The sequence below is a fragment of the Patiria miniata genome, unplaced genomic scaffold (genome assembly GCF_015706575.1).
Source record: "Patiria miniata isolate m_02_andy unplaced genomic scaffold, ASM1570657v1 HiC_scaffold_9, whole genome shotgun sequence".
Lineage (NCBI taxonomy): Eukaryota > Metazoa > Echinodermata > Asteroidea > Valvatida > Asterinidae > Patiria > Patiria miniata.
Window position 1 is genome coordinate 25,406,229 of NW_024037076.1, and position 20,282 is coordinate 25,426,510.

Consider the following 20,282-nt stretch of genomic DNA (forward strand, 5'->3'; position numbering starts at 1 on the left):
TTTCGACATGGCACCTTAACTCACGAAGCGAGGCTATTGATAACCAGCGATGCGACCAGCGGGCCCGGCAGTAGGCTGGTTCCAAATCGTCGACTACCGTAGTCCAATCATCGTCGACTAGATAGAGTTAGGGCTAACTTAGTCGAACTATGGTTAACAATAGTTCTTACACGCGAACTTGCCCAATGTATGCGCTGCGTCAGTTGGTAACGAAACGGTTCTCGGGGCTTAACTCTGGAACCATGAATTAGAACATAAGGGTACAATTTATTTTATCGATCGTCGGGACTTGATTAAACACAATTTAGGAAAGAAAACTCACTTTTTTTGGGGGGGGGATGAAAATGCAAAATTCTCTCCAAGTTTCGAACCTGGCACCCACAGAATTCAGACCAGCTATTTAACGCAGCACGCCATAGCGAACCACACAAACCGCCGTGGAGTATAAAGCAGGGGTTTTTTTCTCGAAAAATCTTTATGTTTACATATCCCGAGCCGTAACATAATTTTCTGTGAATTTATATAAACAAAAGTTGTTTTTTTACTCCTCTTATCTGCGAACATTATCACGTCTTCAGGTCCAGCCGGAATAGATGCATTTAGTCAAATTTGACTTACTTTGATCTGTCAAACATCTGTAGTTTTATATATTTTTGAGTATATTCTGTAGGCTATATATATACTGTCTTCAACTTCAGTTATATTTTTTATCATTCATGTTTAATATTGCTACTTGTAATTGTTTTTCTTATTAAAATTCTTCAAGGGGCTAATGAACATAAAAACGTATTGGTTTTGCTTTTCTATTTATTTTGGGCGTAGCAAATAGGGGTGTTAATACCGCCCCCCCCCCCCCTAATGTGCATGGGCGTCGCTAGGGGGGGGGCTCAGGGGGGCACTTGCCCCCCTCCACCCGAAAAGCAAAAAAAAAAAAAAAAAGAAGAAAAGAAGAAAAAAAAAGAGAGAAAAAGAAAAGAAAAAGAGGCACGAAGTCAAAGTGGTGTAAAATTAATGGGTGGGGGGGGGGGGCAAAATGTCTCTGCCCCCCCCCCCTCTAAAACTGATAAATTGAGAATATGTTGAGAAGTATATGCACTTTTTTGGGAAAAATAAATGTTGCCCCCTCTAGAAAAAATCCTGGCGACGCCCATGATAATGTGAGACACATTTAGAGACTCGGTCACCAACTGAATACACCTGGGTGTCGCTAAGGGTTTTGGGTGTTCCCCTCCCCTCCCCCGCATAACTCTTTTTTTTAAGCAAATTGAGGTCTTTTTGATATATCTAACAAATACTGAGTATCTTTAAACTGTGAAATGGGAGGAATATTATCGCTCGGTAAAGTCTATAGAGTTTTCCATTTCACTCGGCTTCACCTCGTGAAGTTTTTGCTATTGCTATTTTTGCACCTATTGTGTTTAACCCGGTGCAGAGTTCTAGGAAAAGTGTTATTTAAAGCGTCCCTAAATTCCTCATCCGGCGATTTATTGTCTGCCCTCCCGGATTCGACCGTGTTTACAGCCTCATAAAAGAGAAAGCTTGGTTTGCGCAAGGCCCACATTGCACTCGGGGTTGATCAGCGTCGCAGCAAGTTTTTTCCGCCCGGTTGGATCGGTAAGTATACAGTTTGGCCAATGCGATTTCTCCCCGCCACTGTGGGGAGATTGATATACACATGTAGATTTAATACACGTGAATTTTTATCTGATAATGACTGTACTGTGCAATCCCTGCAATGTATGGCAAAGGACTCTGATGACATATCAGTCTTGTTGTGGATGTCCAAGATGTTCGTCAGATATTTGCAAGGACCAAAGTAAATAAAGCCTATGGCCCTGACGGTATGCCAACAACTTGCCCCCCCCCCCATTTTTACTCGAATTTATAAACTAGTTTTAAACAGTCGCGGTGGTTTTATCCCTCAAAGTGTTTGAAATCAATTATTATTCCTGTGCCAAAAATCAAGAATCCAACCGCACTTATTGACCAGTGGTACTGACCTCTCACGTTATGAAATGTTTTGAGAGGATTTTATCAAAATGTCTAAGCAGTCAAGTTGGTCACTTTGATTCATCTCAATTTGCATATCAAAAGAATAGAGGTGTAGCCGCTTCGTATCTCCAAAAACTTTGTACTCATTTAGACGTGCCCAGGTCCTTTGTTAGATCACTTTTTATTGCCTTCTCGAGTGCGTTTAGCACTATTGTTCCACATATTTTAACTAGTAAATTGCTGAATTTGAATGTCACACCACACTTGCATTGATTAGGCCACAAAAGAAGTCTCCGGTTTCTGGTTTGCGCGCGTCGCCGTAGCCATGCGCGTCGGCAAAATAAAAACGTTTTTTTTTTTCAATGAAAGATGATGTTTCAAAACCGCCAAACTCACTGGTTTGACTGGAATCCTGCTGCTGCACAATTTTAACGTGTTTTTAGATGGGGTTACGATCGAGTATAAGCTTTATGTGGCCTCTCTGGGCTCCCATATATTTTGCACTAAGTTTAGTCGGGCACCATTTGCAGTCATCAGCCGACATTTGAAGCAAATCAGGTAAAAAAAAAGAAAAAAAAGCCGCGTCGCCGCACCACTTCTTGGGCAAGCTCCCTACCAGAAACCGGAGACTTTTTTGGCCTTATGCACGGTTTTCTTACTGACAGGCCACAGAGGGTAAAGTGAATTAATAGGGAATCTGGCTGTGTGATTTCTGTTATACTAGTGATTTTAATAATCTGAGCCCCAACTGCAGTATAATTAAATATGCAGACCACACAGTCATCAGTAGTTTTTTTGCATGATGATCCATCCGAGTATTTTAACACAGTTCGGAAATGTGTAGACTAGCTGGTACATATGGTGTGATCATCATGATCTAGTCCTCAATGTAAACAAAACAACGGAAATGACCTTTGACTTCCGTCGATCGGCAGCTGTCAATGAACCCGGATATTCACGATCATCCTATCAGCAAGTGTCTGAGTACAAGTACTTGGGGGACTGTGATTGATAATAAACTTACACGGACTGACAACTGCAAGTCTGTGGCAGGTAAAGCAAATCAAAGATTATATTTCTTGAGGAAATTGAAGGAATTTCATGTTGACAACAGGTTTGTGGTTCTTTTTTTTGTAAGTCCCTTATCCATAGTATTCTTACCTTTTGTTTCATTTGTAACTTTGGTAACTTGTCAAAAGAAAACATAAAGACCTTCTTGATGATATTGAAATGCGCGTAACATAATGGCATCCCGACGTTGTACTGCATAAAATGTTATTTGAGTGAGGTAATGCATGCAGAGCCTATGTAACCAGAATCCTAAAACATACTTTAAAAATAAAAATTGCATGCACCAAAATATGTAAATACAATATTACAGTACGGCAGCTATTTACGATTTATGCAAATTAGTCACCCTCCCCAAAAGATCGGTGCGACCGTTTCTAAATATCTTCTCGGGCTATAAAAATCTGCCAAGCAAGATTGGTGCTTTGGACCAGGCAGTCACGATCTTGTCAAAAATTGGATCTATATTCACTTGACTGTATAGCTACTCTCAAAACCTAAACGACTTCAGTGAACATTTTGAATGAATGTTCGCCAATGTGTCAACTTGTGTTCCTTTGCCTCGATGCGGGGCATATCAACGAGTCCGCCTCAAATTCAAGTTCCTTATCCACAAAAAGGTCTTAGTCTTGACAAAACAGTGATGAACTTCGAATTCCCAAAGTTTCTTACAGTTGGTACAGTTACCCTAATAGAACCATGGATCGGGAAAAAACAAATCACCGATCTTTTGAAAACCAAGTAAAGTAGTGGTAATTGTGGAGAAATAGAGTGGACTGCGCTGATCAGATTTCCCAAAAGCGATCATGACACTGTAGCTGAGTCGCAAGCCTGCGGAACAAACAAGTAGCTGACAGACAACAAAAAAAGAAAACAAATGTTGAAGGAAAACCCAGGAAAGTATCCTGAGACTAGAAAGCACTCAGAGAGCGCCAACCTCCGCCGAGGCTGAACGTTCCCTGCCATATTGTCAGTACACCCAAAAGAAATACTCGCATATCCACTGGACTTCCATATTGTAAGCCATAACTGAAAAAATTACATCTGCTTTTACTAATTTTTTTTTTACACTGTAGCGACTGCCCCTTTAACGTTAAAGGGAAGATACAACATTTATGAAACATCAATAAACGAAATGATCTAATTATCACGAAATATCTTACTGGATTGTTAGGGAATGACAGTCTAAAGCATCATGTAAAGTTGTGGCTCCTGGTGTGCTGGCATTTTCAAGAAAAGCTGTATTTTTCCAACGCTGGTCGGCCGAACAGCGTTGGAGAAAACTGGCTTCTTTTTTCCAAACAAGTGCTCCTAATGGTTTATATTTAGTTCGTCTGCATTTTCTTTGCAATTGATTACACACCTGTGAAGACTACAAGCCTGCTAGGCTGGCTGATTCTCTGATCTTGCAATTCCTAGTAAAGCGTATATAAATTGCTCTGTTTCATATGGAGATCAATGGTTTCATCTTAAGTGGGGTCAGGGAACCAGACTACAAGAACTTAATATGATTGGTTTTGTTGGTTTTTCCAGCATCTACGAACCCAAAACGTGAAACAAGTCAATGTAACAATATTTGCTATAACATACTCCTGCAAATCCATTTATTTCTGAAAATTGCAGCAAAAGCAAATGCTGTGCATTCCCTTTAAAGGTAGAGTCCATCATTTGCAGCCATCCGAAAAGTAACTGGCGTAATTATTGTTGAAAAACTAACTTGGTTGAAAGATAGTAAGGAGACTAAACTCCCTGTGAAATTATTCTTCCTGGGAAGCTGTCATTTTGAAGTAATCAACGAAAGAAGGCATTTCCAACGGTGATTCTTAAGAAGCACCGTAGGAAAATTTAAATTAGTAGTTCGTTTTGTTATTCAGCGCAGCGCGCACAAGTATTCGAACGACGCACACGCGCGCGCTGTTGTTATAATTCGTCGGATCAGTGCGCGACGTCGCGTATAGTTGCAATTCAAAACAATTCAAAAACATGATTCAGCAACTTTTGATTTGAAATTGAGATCTTAGAATGCTGTTTTTCTCAGAATGTACAGCTGAAGCTTAGCTGAAACTTCATCAGGTTAGTTGCTCAGTATCCTTCATTAGATTTTGAACTCTTTTATTGCTTCAAACGAACAAAATGCACAAATTACAAATGATGGACTCTACCTTTAACTGATGTGCGTGACCTACTGCAGAGGTTATCAGACGTTCATGTGTCTGCACATGCGCGCCTGAACGACCTTGCAATACATTGTATGTTGACTAGTATTGGGACTGATATTCAATGATTTGAGTGGTCCAGAAAAATGGAAGCACAAACACCATTCACCGCAGGACAATATAGGTTTGCGTTCCTTTCATCTGAGCATATCTGAGCTTAGTCCTTTTTACGCTTGAAAACCTTATCCATAGTATTCTTAATTACCTTTTGATTTTGTTACTTTGGTAACCTGACAAGAAAACATAAAACCTTCTTGATGATATTGAAATGCGCGTAACATAATGGCATCCCGACGTTGTACTGCATAAAATGTCATTTGAGTGAGGTAATGCATGCAGAGCCTATGTAACCAGAATCCTAAAACATACTTTAAAAATAAAAATTACATGCACCAAAATATGTAAATACAATATTACAGTACGGCAGCTATTTACGATTTATGCAAATAAGTCACCCTCCCCAAAAGATCGGTGCGACCGTTTCTAAATATCTTCTCGGGCTATAAAAATCTGCCAAGTAAGATTGGTGCTTTGGACCAGGCAGTCACGATCTTGTCAAAAATTGGATCTATATTCACTTGACTATATAGCTACTCTCGAAACCTAAATGACTTCAGTGAACATTTCGAATGAATGTTCGCCAATGTGTCAACTTGTGTTCCTTTGCCTCGATGCGGGGCATATCAACGAGTCCGCCTCAAATTCAAGTTCCTTATCCACAAAAAGGTCTTAGTCTTGACAAAACAGTGATGAACTTCGAATTCCCAAAGTTTCTTACAGTTGGTACAGTTACCCTAATAGAACCATGGATCGGGAAAAAACAAATCACCGATCTTTTGAAAACCAAGTAAAGTAGTGGTAATTGTGGAGAAATAGAGTGGACTGCGCTGATCAGATTTCCCAAAAGCGATCATGACACTGTAGCTCAGTCGCAAGCCTGCGGAACAAACAAGTAGCTGACAGAAGGAAAACCCAGGAAAGTATCCTGAAACTAGAAGCACTCAGAGAGCGCCAACCTCCGCCGAGGCTGAACCGTTCCCTGTCATATTGTCAGTACACCCAAAAAAATACTCGCATATCCACTGGACTTCCATATTGTAAGCCATAACTGAAAAAAATTACATCTGCTTTTACTAATTTTTTTTTACACTGTAGCGACTGCCCCTTTAACGTTAAAGGGAAGATACAACATTTATGAAACATCAATAAACGAAATGATCTAATTATCACGAAATATCTTACTGGATTGTTAGGGAATGACAGTCTAAAGCATCCTTGTCACGACTATTTTTTTTAGGGAGACCGTTCGCATGTACATCACAATCCTTCTTTTTGCTAATGCAATTTGTTTTTTTACGGAATTCATTTGGGGGGGGGGGGACTAGACAAAATATTAGGGGGCTAAAGCCCCCCCCCCCCAGCACAGACTGTCTACATAAAACGGCCCCGCCCCATTGCTACGAAATGACCAAGTCGTTTGTGAGAGAAATTAACAAAAACACGCTTTGCAAGGGCGCTACACAACAATGCAACTTTCGCTCTTGATCACTGACGTCTTGGGCCAAGACTAAGTTTAATTTAAAAGTGTGCAAATGATCCACAAGATCAGTGGATTGAAATTGGGTTAACAGTCTTTGAAGGCTCTTATAATGTACAAACATGACATTTTGACAGCAAAAGTAGATGCACTATGTCAAATTGCATTTATAATTTCACCTGCCAAATAGTTTTGTGCATTTTCATATATTCTGTATAGATACAGTAGGCCTACTGTCTCCAAATTCAGTTATGTTTTTGTATCAATGTCTGGTTTCTCAGAGTCTCACAGTTGGACAGTGTGGAAAACTTGAGCAAGGAGACCGACTATCCCCAAGCCTTTGTGGCCAAGGGAATCACCCCAGTCGTGTTTGTACATAATTACAGAACCTAAATAAATTTTCTGTGAATTTGCTATCAAGAAAAGCTTCCCAATCCTATTCAATTTGGTTCCGGTTTAGTGGTGAATGTTACTATTTTTGCACCATTTTTTTTAAAATTTACCCTGTGCAGAATTCTATGAAAAGTTATATTTAAGCGTACCGAAATTCCCCCTCCCGCGATTTATTGTCTTCCTCTCCCGGATTCGACCATGTTTAACCCTAACCCAAATACCAATGAATACTATATGGGTTGTGCACACTTGTACGAAGAGAATGCATACTACAGAATTACTACTGAGTAGTATTTTGTAGCTTCAGTGCGCAGGGCCCACATTTGCACTCGGGGTATAGTCAGCCGTACCACTCCAGCAAGTTTTCCCGCCCGTATCGATCGGTAAGTACTGTTCTGCCAATGCTATTTCTCTCCGATTTGTGGAATAACTAGTGGAATGCTTCGCAGAGACAAAGGAACACATAATGACATTTTTTGGGGCGGACATTTTATTCCAAATGTTCACTGAAGTAATCGTTTAGGTTCCAAGAGTAGCACATTATAGTAAAGCGGATTATATAGATCCAATTTTGGACAAGATCGTGACCGACTGGTCCAAAGCACTGATCTTGCTTGGCAGATAGATTCTTATAGCCCAGGAAGATACCAGTGGAACGCCGCTATAACGAACACCGCGGGATCCACACAAATTGTTCGTAATAGCGATCGTTCGGTATAGCGATTTTAAGTTGGCGGTGCTCCGGTACTCAGTTTTCAATAAATGGCACCCTTCAGAATTTCACCCTGCATGCCTTGGTACATGTACATGTACATGTAGTTACTGAAAGACGACTTTGAAATCATGCTGACAATTGAATTATGTAATTACACAATTTTTGAGCTTACTATACCTACGGCAATAGGTGGCTTTCCCCTTCTATCCCTTGGGGGAATAATAGCCACTTGCCACTTTCTGTTTATATTTTTCAACAACGATATTCAGTACGTTTTGTGCACAAAAATCGGGAGCCAAAGACGATGTTTGCTCGGTATATAGCCGGATGTTCGGTATAGCGGTGTTCGGTATAGCGACGTTCCACTGGACAATTAGTTCTGTTTATTTTACTCCAAAAAATTACACATTTAATACCTACTGCAGATGTTATCCCCGTTCGCGTGTGCAGCTCCTGCACGAACTTGCAATGCATTGTAAGTTGACTATTATACTGGCACCAATATTCAATGATTTATGAGCGGTCCAGGAAAAGCACAAAAAGCCATTCACCGCGGGACAATAGGCTGACATTCCATCTGAGCTCGGTCCTTTTTGTCACACAGTGTTCGCGACAAACCCGTCGAGTGGCGTAGGGTATACAAGCGTATATTTTGGCAAAAAAAAACAACGAAACGCGACCGTAGATTTATTTCTTGTTACCATTTTTAGGCAGGGAAAGGGGACTGCATAGAGGACAACCGTGAACGACTGACGGTGCGACATGGGATCCTGTTTTGGGAAACGGCAAGGTATGAAAGCCGCCAATATCAATTTTTTTCCCTTCAATTATTAAAAATCGAACGAGGTATTTCAAGTATAGTCAAGTATCATATCGCTTAAGAGGTGCACTGGTTGTCTCACGGACGATCAGACTGATTTGAATTTAATCATATTTTGGGGAATTTTTCATCATTTTTCCAGCTTACGAAATCCGAAGTTTGGCTTTTTTTGTTAGTTTTCGAGAAATGCTTTTACACAAGTACATAAAGGCAGGATTGTTTGCTTCGGGAACCAGAGTGCAGTCACTTACAAAATACGGACACGTATAGCACGAGATTGAAGTATTTATTTGATAAATATGACGCTTGACATGACCCGAAAATGTTTAGATTTCCAACGAATTTCAAAGCATCACCATATAGCCTTGTGGTTAATGCTGGGTGGTTTTTTTGGGGGGGGGGGGAGTTTATACTGAATGCCGCAGATTTGAATCCATATGAATTCACCGTGTTTTCCACCCACATGAGATTATTTTTCATTAAAAAAAAAAAATAATAATCAACTTTCAAAAAGTCCTTCTTTTTTTCTTCTGATTAATGGTCCTGAAAATATTTTGAAGAGATGTAAAGTCTATGTGGAAACCATTCTATTATTTACATCTGACGCGTGCGCATTGTGGTCATTGACCAAACTTGGCTACAGAAAAAAAAAATAGCTGTACCTAGACCACAAAGTAGGTTTCTCTCGGTTGCAGATACGCAAGGAGGCGCGGCCGAGTTGACGGACATAGGCGCAGCATCAAAGACAGAAGACGGCACTGATAAGCCCAGTGGTCATGGGAAGAAGTTGGTAAGTTTAAGTCCCCCCCCACGAATTTGTTTTAAATTGAATTATTGGATCAAATGTTTCAATAAAGTGGTATTCAGGGGCGGATCCAGGATTTCTTGCAGGGGGGGGGGGGGTTCACAGCAAATCAATGCTGACATGTAGACAGCTTTCGTTAGTGCGGACACTTGGCTCCGTAAATAAATAGGTGTTGGGTGGGGGTGGGGTGGGAGGGGAAGGGGGGGGGGGGCTCGTACCATAGTTTTAATGGGGCGTTGTTTAAATCCGACGATTACTAACACTCTTTTTACAGGACAGTACAAAGACCTCCTTAACAGGCTCTGTCTGTATTTTGGGCACAGGCCTATATTAATACAGTATGATTGTTTATGGATGTCAGAGCATGGGGGGGGGTAACATTATTTTCTTTTATCAATTTCTATGAAAAAAAACAACAACTTTTTGACAAAGCTAGGGGAGGCTTGGACCCCTAAACCACCCCCTTGGATCTGCGCCTCCGAGGGTATTTCTGCCGTTTGTCAACGAAAAATGACGCCGCTACAGCGATCAAAATAAATGGCCTTTATGAACGAAATTCAGATTAGCATTGAAAACGAGTTTGTCTGTGCTAAGCCATGGTATGAATTAAGGATGTTTTCTTTCTATTTATCCCCTCAATATAAGACAGCAGAGAGGGGGCTGCCGTTTCTATATTTGTATTTCTATATTTGTTTTATTGCAAATCAATTAATGTGAAACAATTTGAGGTTTACAATTATTTTAGGGAGTCGTCGGCGGAGAAGTGTACCTTCCGTACCCACATAAGCCAGGTGAAGCGGTGGACTTCGGGGTGCGACTTGATGACATCGATGGGAAATTCGTACTGTCAGAGACGGTGGAAAATAGCCTGGCTCGCAACGCAGGAATTTAGTACGTAACAACTATAAATAAGGGGGAAAAAATGTTTGGCCGGTTTTAAACAAGATGTTTAAGACCGGTTTGGAGTCTGGACGCTGACAATGACCCGAGTCGAAGGTACAACAGGGTAAAGCACCATCGCTGGTTACCACGTAAAGCCTACAGATCAATGCACTGATCTCTATATAAAGACTATAGAGATCAGTGGATCAATGCATATAGACCCCTTTCAAAGGACGCAATCTTTGTACAAACATAATACTGCGTATTCAACGCCTCAGGTGCATGCGCATGCGCTCGTGCGCGCGGTGGGCAAAAATGTTTAGCAAGCACGCGCACGTGTTGCTCGACGTTTCTTTGAGATACGCGCGCGTCACGAACATTTAGCGCGCAAAATACCGATGCGCGTGACAATCTGTAGGAAGTGACGTCATGCGAGACGGATCTAAATAGGCCTAGGGCTTTATTTCCTTTGGTTATTCAAAAGACAAATTGCCCAATCTGCCATACTTCAAATAGGCTAAATAATCACGCGCATCATCATGCACAGCAGGGGATAAAGACGTTTTGTGATGACATTTTTGACCATCGTTGCTATTTACTATAGTTGCTATTAGTGCGCATGCGTGAGTTACCTCACGAACATCCAAAAGTCGACTACACTGTACTTGTATAATGGTCCACGCCCGAACAGCTGAACGCCAATATGAAGCAGTTTTTTTTTTTACATACTAGCGATGGCGACGTTCTCGTGGACATCAACGGCACAAACATCGAGGGGTACCAAGTCCAATATCTCCTGGACCTTCTCCGTGAAAAAGTGAAGCCCAAGCTGCTTTTGGTGAGTCCTGACAGATTCTACCGTTATAAAGGGTGATTATTTCTTGGATTAACTTCCGCACACGTATACGTAGACTTAAAGTTATTGTCTGTTTATTCCAGCAGAGCCATCAAGTCACGTAATGCTTTGTCTAACATCGAATTAAAATAGTGGCCGCATTAGATCGTTGTTCGCGCTGTATTTTTATATGCACTGCATAGCGCGCGAGGATATGCCTCCGATTGATTGCCCAAACGGGACGAAAAACAACGACCAAGGCTATCTCTCATGCAGCAACGTTCTGGTTATTGTTCTTACAGACCGTTAAGCGCCAGTTAGATGAAGATAATCACGAGTTCGTGTGGACTTACTTCGAAGTTGTCGTGGAAAATGGTAAAACCCTATTATAATTCGGTTTCCTGAATTCAGGCACGAATTAAAAATCATAGCTATCTTGAAAATTGTCTTTAAATCGAAATAGTAACAAACCGATTGCATTTTAGTCCTTTTAATTAGCGTCTAAAATAGTTTAATTTAACAAACTTTGGTCTCACAAACGAATTGGACCTCCATGCTAAATCTGAAATACAATTAAAAACTGCCGATGCGTCGGGGAACCTATTGAGTAGGCTCCGTTTATACCCCCAGATATATAGTGATCAGACTGGGGCCAACACCCGGTAAATATACGAAAATCCGAAAGAATCATAACGCGCCAAGTCCAGTACAATGCACTGTGGATCACATATTATGTGATATACATAGTTGTGTGTTATTATGATAGCACAATTGTCATGATGAACGTCGCTCAGGAGCGTCCTTTCATTGGCATTCAGCCTCAAAAACTTCTTTTATTTCTTTAATGACTATACACCCTTGTTTATAAACAAGGCTTGATAAAAGGGATTGATGTTCTTCTTTAGCCGATTTTTGTTTTCTTTGGCCAGTTATCTGAGTTTTTCCCCATGATTTGCTTGTGTTGTGTGTACCAAAGAAAACCAGCCGGAGGTGCGTATTCTGTACTTGACTCAGACGGCTGAAGATGTCATGCCATGGATAAATCCTGGTCCACTGGAGACCGGGTATAGCTGGCTTGGAGTACCCTCCCCTGCCTACAATATATATCTCAGGGGAAACCCAGCACTTTATCTGAGCATTGACGACGGAAAAGTGGAGTTCTCGTCGACATACAACAATAGAACAAGTAAGTAGATCCAGCATCAGCAGCGGCAGCACCGTGAACAAAACCAGCGATTATGAGACCAGCTGCAACAGCCACTTTTCATGCACCATTCAGAATCATTTTTTTTTCTGTGACAGGTTTGTTCTACTTCTATATCTACGTCGGTCCAGGACCACCAGATGACGGCCTTGTGGTCGCGTACTCTCTGCAAGAATTCGAGCAACCAGTGACCGCCTCTACCACGCCAGCGGCTGAAGTTGTACAATCTGGTGCCGATCCCACGTTAGATGCGATGGTAAGCCTACTTCAGTTGCGCAGCTGCTAGGTCATTTTTATTGGGAGTGGGGTGGGGCGACGTGGAGGGGGAGGAATAGACGAGAAAAAGTCCCTCTTATGGGAGCCGTGCAAGGCGGACGAGCATGGACACTATCGGACAATAGATGGCGCTTTTGATAGCGACAATGTTGTCGAAGTTCGCGCAAGTCGAAAGGTTAATAAAAGGGCACTCCTTAAAAAGGGCGCTCGTAAAAAGGTCACTTGTGCACACAATAAGGGCACTCGTTACAATACATAATAAGGGGGAGGGGGTAAATACTCCAATGTAGTCCCTGCAAACTTCCACGGCAATGTTTATTATACTCCGTAATAGTTTTAAGACGAGTGGGCATCAGCGAGCACAATCATGGTCACCGACACCACGAAGTAGAACCCCACGTGTTAAACCATATTTTGTTTCGGTTTTCAGTTTTTGACATTTTAATAATTAGGCTTCTTTTTATCCATGGCAATTTACGGGCTCTGTTTTCAAATTTCTTGTGACTAATGCCGTCTTTTGGTATCATATTTGTTTTGTCCCTGTGAGGGTTGCGCTCTTTCCTTGGTCATCTCAGGTATATCATATACGTCATAATCATACTTTTAACCCTGTGTCTTTGTGTAGGATTTCCCAGATTCTTTGTTGGGAAACGACGTTCCGTTAGACCCTCGTTTCTGGTACCTAAAGATGAACGTTTCTGGTACCGGTGAAAATTCTCTTCAGAGCATCGAGCAAACAGGTATATTATGTACTCGCCTCCTTTTAACCCTCGGTGTGGCCACGTGGTGATAAAATTCTCCACCTTTTCCAAATATGGTCATAACTTTTTTTAATGGGCCAATAAGGCCAAGATTATATGTAATCCTCATCCCCGTTATACACAACAAGCCTGTAGACTCCCATTGGCCAGACCCTAACCACTGCCGAGTAAGGAGTGTTGAAAGACAGCCGCACCAAGAGGCGCCTAATGCCTTTGTGCAGTAATTGGAGATCTTAGTGGCAAACCCCTTTGTGCCGCCGATTTCTCTGTGTCAACTCCTCGTGCCGCCCAGAGCTCAGACAGGTCGTAAACAACCATGGCCCACACAAAGGCCATGTGACCTGCCTATAACTTTTGCACGAGGGGGTTATTGACCAAGAAACAGTGTGGTGATAAAATTCTCCATGTGGTTTTACGGTGTGATTTTTTGGTCACTCTGCTCCGAGGGTTAAAAGATCCGCCATTGTTGAATCTGTGTTCAGACTAGGCCTCTCCCAACTGAGTGACGATTGCATTTAATCAACTGAGTAAACATTCCGCTATTGTACATGTATTTCATGACCATGTGGTATAGGGTTTGATATTTTGCCATTATTAAAACACAGTATAGTGTATTGGTGATTGGTACATTGCTAAGTGGTCGCTCCCTAGCACTGGTAAATTGTAGACAATAAACCGTTATCATGCTGTCTCCATTTCAAGCATGTTCCCTGTATCTAATAACAGTACTGAATGATAATAGTTTTTGTGCGAAAAGGAACCAGACTATTTTTCCTTCCAGCCTCGCTTCGATTATATGTTGATTTGAATGGAAAAAATCCAAATGGCCGCAACATGATATTAAATGGTCTAGTTTTCGTAGACCAGTCCCTTTTGCGATATGCACACTTTTCTTTTCCACCACCCTGTTTAGTTCACCACCTTTGATCGGCTAGGCCTTTCCTAAATTACTTCCGAGGGATTTTACTTTTTGTTTACATCTTCACATAGTTTCCCCTCTCTCTTTTAGGTTGGTACTTGGCAAAGAGTACTTCGAGTAATGATGCTACTCTATCAACTCAACCACAATATTTCGTGATGGCACGAGCTAATAGCAACAGCAGTTCCAGTGACAACGATTGTTAGATCGTAATACTCGCCGCCCATTGTCTGTAGGTGTTGGTATCGGCTAATTTCTTCGAGCTCTCATTGGATGAATTTGGATTGGTGACCAGGGGGTCAACACTTCACCGACTGGTTAAAAATATCCAATAGTCATGGCGGTATGTTTTGTGAATTTTGAACCATAAGCGATACCGCTGGTTTTAGAGCGCCGTTATGGCGTCCAACTGAATCGGTTGTAGCCGAATCAGTCCTCATCAAAATGTAATCAAGTGAAGCGTCTTTAATAAGCCTATGTACTGATGACGTCACACTTTGTTTACACGTGTTTACGCGGGAGCAAGGTGGGGACGACGGTTTCGTAGCCCCATAGAAAAGCGCACACGTAAATAAAGTGTGACGTCATTAGTAGGCTTATTGAGGTCGTGCTTGTAAATATCGCGCTCTATAGTTGTGTAATCATTTTCTATCTGGCATGTAATTGCAATTTTATAAGAATTAATACTGCTTTTTACTCAGTAAAAGTGATTACAATTTTTGTGGCCGTGTGTTTTTTTAAGGACAAGGCAAGCCATCGTAAAGATGGCAAAAAAACCGCACAGAATCCATTCAATCGATACAGAATGCCTATGGCCGGGATTATTTTCATGCAAGTGGCATCTACAAAATGCGTGGGGCCGAATTAGCCATTCATTGGCACTACCGGCTGGGATGCAATTACATTTTTCTGCCACCAAGGGCAAGTTCGCGCAACAACAGTTAGTCAACCAGTGGTTGGTGGGTGTCAAACAGTGCGCATGCGCTGTAACATTAAAGTACGAACGACGGTGAACCATTGTCAACATTATGGCGGTCACGAATACGTTTGGATCGTTAACGTTCTTTGACCTGTTGAACGAACCGGAAGATATCTCCTAGGCCCACCAGCGGGTAGTTCAACTCGCTACGTTCATTTCGACATGGCACCTTAACGCACGAAACGAGGCTATTGATGACCAGCGATGCGACCAGCGGGCCCGGCAGTAGGCTGGTTCCAAATCGTCGACTACCGTAGTCCAACCATCGTCGACTAGACAGAGTTAGGGCTAACTTAGTCGAACTATGGTTAACAATTATAGTTCTTACACGCGAACTTGCCCAATGTATGCGCTGCGTCAGTTGGTAACGAAACGGTTCTCGGGGCTTAACTCTGGAACCATGAATTAGAACATAAGAGTACAATTTAATTTATCGATCGTCGGGACTTGATTAAACACAATTTAGGAAAGAAAATTCACTTTTTTGGGGGGTGGGGATGAAAATGCAAAATTCTCTCCAAGTTTCGAACCTGGCACCCACAGAATTCAGACCAGCTATTTAACGCAGCACGCCATAGCGAACCACACAAACCGCCGTGGAGTATAAAGCAGGGTTTTTTTTTCTCGAAAAATCTTTATGTTTACATATCCTGAGCCGTAACATAATTTTCTGTGAATTTATTGACAAAGTTTTTTTTTTCAATCCTCTTATCTGCAAACATTATCACGTCTTCAGGTCCAGCCGGAATAGATGCATTTAGTCAAATTTGACTTAATTTGATCTGTAAAACATCTGTAGTTTTATATATTTTTGAGTATATTCTGTAGGCTATATATATACTGTCTTCAACTTCAGTTATATTTTTAATCATTCATGTTTAATATTGCTACTTGTAATTGTTTTTCTTATTAAATTTCTTCAAGGGGGTAATGAACATAAAAACGTATTGGTTTTGCTTTTCTATTTATTTTGGGCGTAGCAAATAGGGGTGTTAATACCCCCCCCATAATGTGCATGGGCGTCGCGAGGGGGGGGGGGGCTCGGGGGGCACTTGCCCCCCCCCCCCCCGAAAAGCAACACAAAAAAAAGAAGTAGAAAAGAAAAAAAAAAGAGAGAAAAAGAAAAGAAAAAGAGGCACGAAGTCAAAGTGGTGTACAATTAATGGGGGGGGCAAAATGTCTCTGCCCCCCCTCTAAAACTGATAAATTGAGAATATGTTGAGAAATATATGCACTTTTTTGGGAAAAATAAATTTTGCCCCCTCTAGAAAAAATCCTGGCGACGCCCATGATAATGTGAGACACATTTAGAGACTCGGTCACCAACTGAATACACCTGGGTGTCGCTAAGGGTTTTGGGTGTTCCCCCTCCCCTCCCCCGCATAACTCTTTTTTTAAAGCAAAATTGAGGTCTTTTTGATATATCTAACAAATACTGAGTATCTTTAAACTGTGAAATTGGAGGAATATTAGGCCAAAAAAAAAAGTCTCCGGTTTCTGGTATGCGCGCGCGTCGCCGTAGCCATGCGCGTCGGCAAAATGAAAAAGTTTTTTTTTCAATGAAAGATGATGTCTCAAAACCGCCAAACTCACTGGTTTGACTGGAATCCTGCTGCTGCACAATTTTAACGTGTTTTTAGATTGGGTTATGGTCGAGAATAAGCTTTATGTGGCCTCTCTGGACTCTGGACCATATATTTGCACTAAGTTTAGTCGGGCACCATTTGCAGTCATCAGCCGACATTTGAAGCAAAAAAAATCAGGTAAAAAAAAAAAAAAAGCCGCGTCGCCGCACCACTTTTTGGGTAAGCTCCATACCAGAAACCGGAGACTTTTTTTTTTGGCCTTATCGCTCGGTAAAGTCTATAGAGTTTTCCATTTCACTCGGCTTCACCTCGTGAAGTTTTTGCTATTGCTATTTTTGCACCTATTTGTTTAACCCTGTGCAGAGTTCTAGGAAAAGTGTTATTATAAGCGTCCCTAGTAAATTCCTCATCCGGCGATTTATTGTCTTCCCTCCCGGATTCGACCGTGTTTACAGCCTCATAAAAGAGAAAGTTTGGTTTGCGCAAGGCCCACATTGCACTCGGGGTTGATCAGCGTCGCAGCAAGTTTTTTCCGCCCGTTTCGATCGGTGAGTATACAGTTTGGCCAATGCGATTTCTCCCCGCCACTGTGGGGAGATTGATATACATGTACACATGTAGATTTAATACACGTGAATTTTTATCTGATAATGACTGTACTGTGCAATCCCTGCAATGTATGGCAAAGGACTCTGATGACATATCAGTCTTGTTGTGGATGTCCACAATGTTCGTCAGATATTTGCGAGGACCAAAGTAAATAAAGCCTATGGCCCTGACGGTATGCCAACAACTTGCCCCCCCCCATTTTTACTCGAATTTATAAACTAGTTTTAAACAGTCGCGGTGGTTTTATCCCTCAAAGTGTTTCAAATCAATTATTATTCCTGTGCCAAAAATCAAGAATCCAACTGTACTTATTAACCAGTGGTACTGACCTCTCACGTTATGAAATGTTTTGAGAGGATTTTATCAAAATGTCAAAGCAGTCAAGTTGGTCACTTTGATTCATCTCAATTTGCATATCAAAAGAATAGAGGTGTATAGTCACTTCGTATCTCCAAAAACTTTGTACTCATTTAGACGTGCCCAGGTCCCTTGTTAGATCACTTTTTATTGCCTTCTCGAGTGCGTTTAGCACTATTCTTCCGCATATTTTAACTAGTAAATTGCTGACTTTGATTGTCACACCACACTTGCATTGCTTATGCACGGTTTTCTTACTGACAGGCCACAGAGGGTAAAGTGAATTAATAGGGAATCTGGCTGTGTAATTTCTGTTTTACTAGTGATTTTAATAATCTGAGCCCCAACTGCAGTATAATTAAATATGCAGACCACACAGTAATCAGAAGGTTTTTTTTGCATGATGATCCATCCGAGTATTTTAACACAGTTCAGAAATGTGTAGACTAGCTGGTACATATGGTGTGATCATCATGATCTAGTCCTCAATGTAAACAAAACAACGGAAATGACCTTTGACTTCCGTCGATCGGCAGCTGTCAATGAACCCGGATATTCACGATCATCCTATTCAGCAAGTGTCTGAGTACAAGTACTTGGGGGACTGTGATTGATACTAAACGTACATGGACTGACAACTGCAAGTCTGTGGCAGGTAAAGCAAATCAAAGATTATATTTCTTGAGGAAATTGAAGGAGTTTCATGTTGACAACAGGTTTTTGGTTCTTTTTTTTTGTAAGTCCCTTATCCAGAATATTCGTACCCTTTGTTTCATTTGTAACTTTGGTAACTTGTCAAAAGAAAACATAAAGACGTTCTTGATGATATTGAAATGCGCGTAACATAATGGCATCCCGACATTGTACTGCATAAAATGTTATTTGAGTGAGGTAATGCAGAGCCTATGTAACCAGAATCCTAAAACATACTTTAAAAATAAAAATTACATGCATCAAAATATGTAAATACAATATTACAGTACGGCAGTTATTTACAATTTATGCAAATTAGTCACCCTCCCAAAAAGAGCGGTGCGACCGTTCTAAATATCTTCTCGGGCTATAAAAATGTGTTTAATAGGAAGATTGGTGCTTTGGACAAGGCAGTCACGATCTTGTAAAAAATCGGATCTATATTCACTTGACTATATAGCTACTCTCGAAACCTAAATGACTTCAGTGAACATTTCGAATGAATGTTCGCCAATGTGTCAACCTGTGTTCCTTTGCCTCGATGCGGGGCATATCAACGAGTCTACCTCAAATTCAAGTTCATTATCCACAAAAAGGTCTTAGTCTTGACAAAACAGTGATGAACTTCGAATTCCCAAAGTTTCTTACAGATGGTACAGTTACCCTAATAAAACCATGGACCGGGAAAAAAACAAATCACCGATCTTTTGAAAACCAAGTAAAGTAGTGGTAATTATGGAGAAATAGAGCGGACTGCGCTGATCGGATTTCTCAAAAGCGATCATGAAACTGCGCAAGCCTGCGGAACAAACAAGTAGCTGACAGACAAAAAAAAAAGAAAACAAATGTTTAAGGGTAACCCAGGAAAGTATCCTGAAGCTAGAAAGCACTCAGAGAGCGCCAACCTCCGCCGAGGCTGAACCGTTCCCTGCCATATTGTCAGTACACCCAAAAGAAATACTCGCATATCCACTGGACTTCCATATTGTAAGCCATAAATGAAAAAAATACATCTGCTTTTACTAACTTTTTTTACACTGTAGCGACTGCAACCTTTAACGTTAAAGGGAAGATACAAAATTTATGAAACATAAATAAACGAAATGATCAAGTTATCACGAAATATCTTACTGGATTGTTAGGGAATGACAGTCTAAAGCATCATGTAAAGTTGTGGCTCCTGGTGTGCTGGCATTTTCAAGAAAAGCTGTATTTTTCCAACGCTGTTCGGCCGACCAGCGTTGGAGAAAACTGGCTTTTTTTTCTTCAAAAAGTGCTCCTAATGTTTCATATTTAGTTCGTCTGCATTTTCTTTGCAATTGATTACGCACCTGTGAAGACTACAAGCCTGCTAGGCTGGCTGATTCTCTGATCTTGCAATTCCTAGTAAAGCGTATATAAATTGCTCTGTTTCATATGGAGATCAATGGTTTCATCTTAAGTGGGGTCAGGGAACCAGACTACAAGAACTTAATATGATTGGTTTTGTTGGTTTTTCCAGCATCTACGAACCCAAAACGTGAAACAAGTCAATGTAACAATATTTGCTATAACATACTCCTGTAAATCCATTTATTTCTGAAAATTGCAGCAAAAGCAAATGCTGTGCATTCCCTTTAACTGATGTGCGTGACC

At 41.1% G+C, this 20,282-nt stretch overlaps 1 protein-coding gene across 3 annotated transcripts; it reads left to right on the forward strand.

Annotated features, from left to right (window-relative positions):
* Positions 1 to 1,409: 1,409 nt before the first annotated feature.
* LOC119720121 lies at positions 1,410 to 16,345 on the forward strand. Of its 3 annotated transcripts, XM_038189673.1 has the most exons (11): positions 1,410 to 1,614; positions 8,632 to 8,711; positions 9,437 to 9,531; positions 10,292 to 10,437; positions 11,161 to 11,266; positions 11,566 to 11,638; positions 12,240 to 12,449; positions 12,566 to 12,723; positions 13,369 to 13,483; positions 14,514 to 14,669; positions 14,735 to 16,345. In XM_038189673.1, the coding sequence occupies exons 2-10, from the start codon at positions 8,684 to 8,686 to the stop codon at positions 14,627 to 14,629; spliced, it is 1,047 nt and encodes a 348-aa protein (XP_038045601.1). In that variant the 5' UTR covers positions 1,410 to 1,614; positions 8,632 to 8,683; the 3' UTR covers positions 14,630 to 14,669; positions 14,735 to 16,345. The 3 variants fall into 3 exon arrangements, with proteins under 3 accessions (XP_038045601.1, XP_038045599.1, XP_038045600.1); XM_038189671.1 differs by having other exon boundaries at positions 14,514 to 16,345; XM_038189672.1 differs by lacking the exon at positions 1,410 to 1,614 and adding an exon at positions 7,308 to 7,589 and having other exon boundaries at positions 14,514 to 16,345.
* The last annotated feature ends 3,937 nt before the right edge of the window (positions 16,346 to 20,282 follow it).

What these genes read in the sequence shown, in the direction of transcription:
- LOC119720121 (XM_038189671.1), top strand. Translation starts at nt 8,684, where the DNA reads ATGGGATCCTGTTTTGGGAAACGGCAAG. An exon ending in CTGTTTTGGGAAACGGCAAG is followed by an intron (nt 8,712 to 9,436) that starts GTATGAAAGCCG and finishes TCTCGGTTGCAG; the next exon opens with ATACGCAAGGAGGCGCGGCC. An exon ending in GCTCGCAACGCAGGAATTTA is followed by an intron (nt 10,438 to 11,160) that starts GTACGTAACAAC and finishes TTTACATACTAG; the next exon opens with CGATGGCGACGTTCTCGTGG.